Source organism: Tupaia chinensis, unplaced genomic scaffold (genome assembly GCF_000334495.1).
Source record: "Tupaia chinensis unplaced genomic scaffold, TupChi_1.0 Scaffold000355_1, whole genome shotgun sequence".
NCBI lineage: Eukaryota > Metazoa > Chordata > Mammalia > Scandentia > Tupaiidae > Tupaia > Tupaia belangeri.
Genome location: NW_006159850.1, coordinates 14,392,931 through 14,401,774, shown reverse-complemented (window position 1 = coordinate 14,401,774; position 8,844 = coordinate 14,392,931). Strand labels below are relative to the sequence as shown.

Sequence of the window (8,844 nt, the reverse complement as noted above, 5' to 3'; positions counted from 1 at the left end):
CTGTCTGCCGAGCGCACGCGCCCTATAGCGAAAACATCTCCAAAAAAAAAAAAGAAAGAAAATATTAAAAGCAGACTGGATCATACAGAAAAGCAAATCTCTGATGTAGAAGACAGAATTGCTGGCCTAGAAAAATCCACCACAAGACTGAGCAAATTGCCCCCAAAAATGATAATATACAAGAAATACCAACAATATACAATATAATAGATACCAGCAAATGACCAAACAGCTGGATAACTGGTATCTTAGAAGGCAGAATGACTCATAAGGGCATTGATAATCTGTACCATGAAGTCCTGGAGGAAAACTTTCCAAACCTAGAGAGGCATTCAAAGATCCAGTCTCAAGAAATACAAAGGATCCCAAATAGAATCAACCCAAGAAGATTTTCTTCAAGACACATTATAGCCAGATTGACCAAAACCACAGACAAAGATACTAAGACTGGCAAGAGAGAAACATCAGGTTACCTACAAAGGATATCCCATCATGCTAATAGCGGACCTCTCATTGGAAACAATACAAGCAAGGAAAGAATGGGAAAATATATTCAAAGTGCTAAGGAAAAAGCAATTTCAGCCAAGAATACTGTACCCACCAAAGATTATCCTTCATATGGGAAGAAAAGACAAGAACATCCTCAGATAAGCTAAACCTGAAAGAATTTACCAACACCAGACCAGATCTCCAAGAAGTTCTGAGGGAGTGCTATGCCAGGAAGATTAAATACAGACACACAGAAAAAGAGTTCAAGGGAACCAGCAGGTAAGGTGGTTGTTAAGGCACTGGACACTCCCACATGGCTGACCACGGTTCAAGTCCTGGACCTAGCGGCTTGCTTTCTCACTTTCTCTCTCTCTTGTCAAATTAAAATATATGAAGGAATAAATAAAATTAAATAAAATAATTCTTGCTAAAAAGAAATAAGAGTTCAAAAACTAAGGAAATGGCCAACTTAATTGTAGGGACAAGTCTGGAGTTGAATATTATACCCCAGAATTAAATCAGGAAGATTGAACCACAACAGAAGATAGATTAAGTACATGAGACTAAACTGGTGAAATAGTATTTTATGACTTTTGACTAAAGCATTGCTGATTTTCTTCTAGACTGTTTTCTGGTTTTAAGGATTTTTGTCCTGTCTTGAGCTGCCAATAGGTTCATGTACCTACTATTTGAACAGAATCCTAACCTGCTTCCTGGCTTTAGTTTTAAGCAAAGTTCCTTAGCATTCCTTTAATTTATTAAAGCTAAAACTGCTTTTCTTGGAATTAAAAAATAGCTCTTTAATGACCATAGTAAGCTATATAGCATCAGCTAGGTGCTATACCTTATGGTATATTCATTCTACTCAGTTTCACGCCTAAAGTCAGACATGTATTCACATATACGTATATGCCAGCTGAACTTGCTATTGAAAGTAGTTAATTATTCGAGGAGTTTTGGAATCAATAAAATGTAGGGGGAAAAGGAATGAAAAACAGCAGTAGACCCCTGAGATAGTGTGGGGAGGAGGATGGGGAATGGCAGAGGGTGAGAAATCAGGGGAAATATATATATATAAAACTAGAAATGGAATTTACCAACACCAGACCAGATCTCCAAGAAGTTCTGAAGGGAGTACTATGCCAGGAAAATTAAATACTTGTTATTGATGATAACATGTATGATCAAGCCACTAAGCAGTATATTCTGGATGGGAAATCACATTTTGTATGCAGTGACGATGCTCAGTGAATGAATATAAATTAATTAATTAAAATTTAAAAAAATTAAAATAACAGGGCAAAATATGTAAGAAACAGAAATAGAAAATTATTTGTTGATGATAACATGTATAGTAATATCCTTGATTGAGCTGATATACACTGTATTCTGGATGTAAAATCTCATTTTGTATACTGGACTGATGTACAGTGAATGACCATTAATAAATAAATAAAATGGGAATAAAGATACCTACCATGTAACATAAACCTATAACATATAAACACCAGCTGTTTTGTTAAACCAGTCACATTGAGACAAATATGATGCTGTCTCATCAATAAACCCTGTAGGAACTATAAAAAAAAAAAAAAAGCCTCTTTCCCAAAGGTGCTATTTCTTTGATACTTTGGACCCTTCTTTTCCTGTCCATGGGTAGCAGGGCCTGTGAAATGAGAACCTTTAGGCCCAGAGGCACGGATAGTGGTGGCTGAAGTCTGAGCAAATGGGAAGGTCTGAGGGGTATGGGTACACTCAGAGGGCCTGCTGCAAGTGCAATGGGTACAATGCCTCATCATGTACTATACAATGTATTATATGCATATATGTAGTACATGTATATAACGTACTATAGTATTGGGTCATCAGAAAAGTCACAACAAAAGGCAAGGTATGCAGGACACAAGAATTGGGAAATTATTTGCTGAGAACATATATGTTGACGTGCTTGATTGAGCCAACGCACAGTATATATTGGATGGAAAATTCATTTGTGTGTTGCGATGGGAAAAAAAAAAGTTATAATAAAAAATAAACTATAAAAAAAAAAAGAGAGAAGAGGATAGAGAAAGATAGCAAGTGAACAATAGAGGGGATGTTAGTGAGAAACAGATATGGTTTATTATCTGTTGAAGATGACGTGTATAGTATTCTCAACTGGACTGGTCTGGGAAGTATTTCATGATGGGTGAAGTCTTTTAACAAGCAAAATGAGAAATAGTGATTGACTGTTTTAAAAAATTATAATAATAATAATTATTGGGAAATGCATGGAAAAGACTTTGAATGATAAAGCGGGGAGATCGATGCCTCTGTATTGACTGACATGCATGGCATTCCCTTTTGAAAAAGCAATGGAAGTCAATGTAAAGTTATATGTAATCCAATGTAATATAAAGAAGATTATGATAATAATAAAAAAAAAAGAAAAAAAAAAATTCGCGACATATTTTTCTATGCAAAAATGCATCATGACTTCCCGACGCCCCCAATATATGAACCTATACCCACTACTGAAACAGTAATCTAAATTGCTCTTATGTGATTTTATGAGAAAAGTTTTCTCCCTTAACCTAGATAAAATAATTTTAATATCCCCAGTGTTTTTTCAGTTGTATTTGGCATGTAACAGGAAAAACAGTACTTGTTCTGTTTTCATGTTTTCTAGAAATTCTACACCCAAACCCTGGTGTTCCAGATTGCCCAGAGCACTCAGAAACTTACGCTGCTGGTACAGGGGCAAGGTCTGGAGCCACGCTTGGAATTTAGTCCTTCGGTTCTGGAGCTGGGGCCCCTACTACCTTATGCACCTGGAGATGAGGCAGAGGTGGTCGTGAAAAATCCCTGCAACTTTCCCATTGAGTTTTACTCCTTAGAATTTGACCAGCAATATCTCATAGAAGAGAAGGTGAGCAGAGGCCAAAACCAAACTCTGTTTTCCTGTAGGTACTGTGCCCTGCCATGTTCTCATGCTCTTCTCTCTACATGAAATAACTTCTTTCTGGCCTTTTCTCCTTCCTTCCCCTAGAACCCTCCCATACAATGTTATGATCACATCTCTGTAACCTTTCCTGAATTACTTCCCTTGCTCTGAGCAGAATTCATTGCTTCTTTGTGATTCTATTATGTTTTAAACAGTTGTTTGAAAAACTAATTCATATTCATGGTTAAAATTCAAACAATGAACAACTGTATACAGAAACCTGACTATATCATTACATTTGAAGTAAATTACTTACAGACAATATGTAATAAGGTCATTTTGTTTGTTTGTTTGTTTGTATTCTTTTTTAAATTTTTTATACATTCAATCACATTATTTAGCTTATAAAGTGAACATGTGAATATGCGAACATTTCTCCCTAGTGCAGTTGATCAAAATATCTTCAACAGATAACACCACACCTCCCTGTCCCATCAATTCTCTGCCTCCATATCCCTCCTCCAAATGTCCTTCCCCAGGCCCCACTCCTCCACACACCCCACAACTGGAATTCACACCCTTCTCTTGTGTTTGTACATTGTGCATCCTTTAGTCAATCATTTTCAGTCATAGAGTGCAGACACTCGGTATATATTAAGTGGGGACATACAATGTCTCTCCTTCATAGCCTGGCTTGCTTCACTCAGTAGTAAATCTTCCATATTCTTCCACTTTCAGTCAAAAGCCAGGATTTTGTTGTTTTTTATGGCTGAATAGTATTCCATAGAGTATATGTGCCACAGTTTTTCAATCCAGTCCTCTGTGGGGGGCATTTGGGTTGGTTCCAGGCATGAATAGTGCCACAATAAACATCAATGTGCATCTCACTCCCTGATCCAAAAATATACTACAAAGCTGTGGTAATCAAAAATAAGTTCATTTTTAAAAATGCATTCTCCTTGGACCAGTGGATGGTGTAATAGTCACATCACTGGACTCCTACGTAGTCAATCATGGTTCAAGTACCAGACACAGAGCTTGAAATTTACTCCAGGCATGTGTGCATGTGTGCCAAAATCACAAGAGGAGACTGAAGGAAAAGGGATTGTGGCATGGCCACCCCCCTTTGGGTGAAAAGGGGGTGATTTCTCACTTTCTGCCTCTCTGTCTCTCTGAAAAGTGTATGCACCCTATAGCAAAAATATCTCTCAAAAAAAAAAGAAAAAAAGTGCACTCTACTGATCTCCATCTTGGGCCCTTGACCTTTCCATATACATTTTAGAATGAAATTATTATAAGTGATTTTCAAACAACTAAAAATGGTGATCCTGGGAAAGGGGATCCCAGTAAATCAGGTTGTAGAGGAAGTAAATTCTTCCTATAACTTTATTTTACTATTTATAAAATATAAATACACACTAGGATTGCCAACTTTAGGAGCAAAAGAAACTACCCAGTTAAATTTTAATTGAACAGAAACAACGAATACTATTTTAGTGTATGTCCCAAATATTTCACATAAATAGCAAATACTATTTTAGTGTATGTCCCAAATATTGATATATTTAAACTAAAATAAAATTTGTTATTTATCTGAAATTAAAATATAACTGGTCATCCTGTGTTTTACCTGACAGCCCACACACATTCACACACGTCCATGTGTGCACACACATACACGGACATACTTAAACACGATTTTACCTGATTTTCCCTGATCCTCTATTTATGAGATAACAACCTTGCTTAGTGTAATATCGCTAACCACAATTTTTTAAAACAATGTGTCACTCTAAGTGAATAATGGAGTTAGTTCTATACTGTTGTCATTAGGAATAAAGAAAAAGAAAAACAGTATACATTATTTTTTGAGAGGTTTTCGCTATAGGGTGCATGCGCTTGCCAGACAGACAGAGAGAGACAGAGAGATAGAAAGCGAGAAATCACCCCCCAGGGGGGATAGTCACGCCGCAATCCCTTCTCCATTTTCCTCTCGGGATCTTGGGCATGCATGCACATGCGCCCTGTGTGAGTTTTAAGCCACCGGGTCCGGGATGCGAATCGTGGTCAACTACGTGGAAGTCCAGCGACATAGCCATTACGCTAACTGCTGGCTCCCAGTATACATTATTTTTAAAACAAAAAGAAAATTCATTTTCACATGGAAAATGCCCAGGTTGAAATGGAACAAAATCAAGATTCTGTATCCACAGAGGTTTAGAGCTAAGCCCTACTTTTTAGACCTCTCCAAAGTGCTCCACCCCTTGATAGCCAAAATATATTTCTACCTCATTTAAGAGCAGAGTTTTTACTAGCTCAATGAGCAGATCTACCCAGAGATGCAAGGAGGAAAGAACAGCGAGACCAACAGCAGTTCTCATTCTCCCCTTGAGCAGATCTTGCGGAAGCTGAAAGGCTATGATTCCTACAACACCCTGCTGCTGCCTCCCCGTAGCCCAGGAGAGAAGCTGCCCCCAGAAGTGTATGAGTACTTTAAAGAGATGAAGAGATCGAAAGAGGAGCAGATGAAGGCAAAATACCTGGAGACTATGGGACAAGAGAATGGTGAGAACTCAACATGGAGAACCCATGGCTCAAGCCAAGGCCTCAGCCCCTTTGAATTGTCTCTTCTGTAGGACCAAATGGTTATTAAATACCTGCCAGATGTCCAGCAGGTGCTAGCTGCCGTGTGTGTGTGTGTGTGTGTGTGTGTGTGTGTGTGTGTGCATATGTGTGTGTTTAAATTTTTGCCAGAGGACACATGTACTCACAGGACAGACAGAAAGCAAAGGAAAGCAAAAGAGCACCTGCTGTGGGGAGTGGTCACACCACAGTCCATTCTCCATCTCTCTCTCTCCTTTCAGGATTTTGGGCATGCACACATATGTGCCCAGCATGATTTTCAAGCTGCAAGGTCCAGGACCGTGCAGTTAGCCATGCAAGATCCAACCTCATGAATGGCCACACCACCAGCTGGCCCTGAATTTTATTTCTAACTCTTATAAAATGAGTTCTGTTATTCCATTTCATGGATCCAGATAGCAGAACACATTCTCCTCTCACTGGATTCCAGTGGAGTATTATTTAAAAGCAGCTACTATAGATAGAAAGAACACTTGCTAGATACCTTGCTGATGGGTGTTGCATACACAGATGAGAAACAAGCATGGACAGGCGAGGTCCACAGATTTAAGTGAGAATCAGGATTCCAGCCCAGCTCTTTCTGACCCCAGAGTGCATGGTGGTAACCGCCAAACTCCACTGCCTCTAGGGGTGTGACTAGGTAATACAAAGTAACATGTCATTACGATGCAAGGAGGAAACTGGTGCCCTGAAAGGGGGCGCCATATGAGTTTATTCTAGAAAAAAATGTCAGGCCTCCCGTGGTTCTCAAGGCCAAACCCTGATCATAGAGTTGTACTGTGCTCTCATAATCTTACCCTTTATGGTCCAGAAACCCCAAGTCATCCCACCACCGCCTCCCCTTCCAAGGGCTCCTTGTGTGCTTGGGCATCAAGGTTCCTTGCTGACTTGTAGGACTGTGTGGTGAATGAAGATGTCATTCCTCATCTTAGAAGTGTCCCTACATGTCCTTACTCGCTCTCATCTGTGTGACGCTCAGCCCATGTGTCATTGGTTCTTGACATCTGCCTCTCCTGGCACACACAAAGCTCCCATGAAGGAAGTGATCACATCTTCCCCACTTGTAAACCCAGTGCCTGGAGCAGCAGTTGGTATGACACAACGTAGGCAGAGCCCACCACATGTGTGCTGTGTGAGTGAATGAATTAGTGGATTGAAGGGGGTCTTTTTATCCTGTCCTTGGGCCTGTCTCACCGTCTCTCAGGGAAAGAAAAATCTAGTCCAAAAGTACTAGTTTTTCCTAAATGGAGAAATGAGAGAAGGTGCCTCCCCACCCAGTCCCCTAGTCATGCTCATTGAGGACTGTGTTGGTTTGCTAGGGCTGCCACAACAAATAGTCTGGGGGGCTTAACCCACAAAAGTTGATTTTCTCACAGTTCTGGAGGCTAGAAGTCTAAGACCAAGGAGGGTGGGTTTCTTCTGAGACTCTTCTTACAGTTGGCCCCTTCTTTCTGTCTTACATGATCTTCCTTCTGTGTATGCGTGTGTCCTAATCTCTTCTTCTCATAAGGACATCAGTCAAACTGATTAGGACCCATCCGCATGCCCTCACTCTTCCTTAATTGCCATGTTAAATGCCTTATCTCCAAGTATAGTCGCATTCTGAGGTATTGGGAGGGTTAGGACTTCAACATATGAAATGGGGAGGATTGCAACTAAACCCACAACAGGCACTCTCTCTGTTGTAAGCACTGAGCACAAGTGCTAGAAAAGAAATTAATGACGTGAGGGCCCTACCTTTGAGAGATCCCAGTCAGGAATGAGGTGAGGGGAGATGCGTAAACTCAGAAGGATTGCTCAGCAGCCTGAGGCAGGGAGCTGTGAGGAGCTACAATGCACAAAGGACCTCTTGAGGACAGCAAACGGCCTCATTGTTCTCGTGGTCTTTACACACCACAGTTGGGAGTTCACTTCTCCATTCGGCCCAGTGCAAGGGGTGTGGCTGGAGCCAGGACTGGTGGGTCCAGGGGGGAGCCCAGGAAGGTGCACACTGCTCTCATCAGTGCTCTCTGGACATCTTCTTCCCCCACACTCATGCCATAGACTGTCTTTCCTACTCCTAACCACATCCACGAAAGGCCAGTAGCCCCAAGTCACGTGATCACCACTCATCAGAGAGCTGCAACCTCTCAGGCTCAAGTCTAAGTTCTAAACAAAGAGTATGACTTGCCCCAGGACAGAGGGGGTCATCTCCTACAGTCACAGCCCAGTGTCTGTACACCACCGAAATGCTGGGGGGCAGGGGGAGAGGGGCAGTGAGGAGAGTGCTGGGCTGACAAAATAAAAGGTGTGCTTAACTATGACATGGGGAAATGTTCATGATGCGGTACGTGGAGGAAGCAGGCTACAAACTGGTCTGTCCAATATGATTCCAATCTTCGTTGTGAAGATTTAAAACAAGAATCCGAGAGGTCGCAGCTCTCCTGTGCTGGCATTGTAAACCATAGCTGCAATGTCTGTCTCTTCATTTCTTTATCTCTCTTTTGTGTAGGTAAATTTGATAACTTCTCGGCTTCTCCGAATTTTCCATGTTTTCTCAGCAAAATGTTAAAATTTGGAAGCACTATGTGCAGCGAAACTTACTAACAGCCACCGACTAGGGTTCTTGCTTAGATTGGAGAGTCCAGGTGATGGTGGCCAGTAGGTGATCCTGCTCTTTATCTCCCTTGTTCCCTCCCAACTCTCCCTCATGTGTGTTCTTCCTTTGCCTCCTGGCAGAAGAGGAAGATGTGCCTTCATCAGAACAGGGGACATCTGCTAGCACGAAGAGGACGTCACTTAGCCGAGGG

General features: G+C 41.1%; 1 protein-coding gene across 1 annotated transcript in view; it reads left to right on the top strand.

Moving 5' to 3' along the window:
- HYDIN (HYDIN axonemal central pair apparatus protein) overlaps positions 1-8,844 on the top strand; it is a 378,086-nt gene that overhangs the window by 257,966 nt on the left and 111,276 nt on the right. Inside the window, 3 exon segments of the mRNA XM_006152662.1 lie at positions 3,158-3,397; positions 5,809-5,977; positions 8,774-8,844. The exon segment at positions 8,774-8,844 is cut by the window's right edge and continues 22 nt beyond it. Coding sequence (XP_006152724.1) covers positions 3,158-3,397; positions 5,809-5,977; positions 8,774-8,844 — 480 coding nt within the window.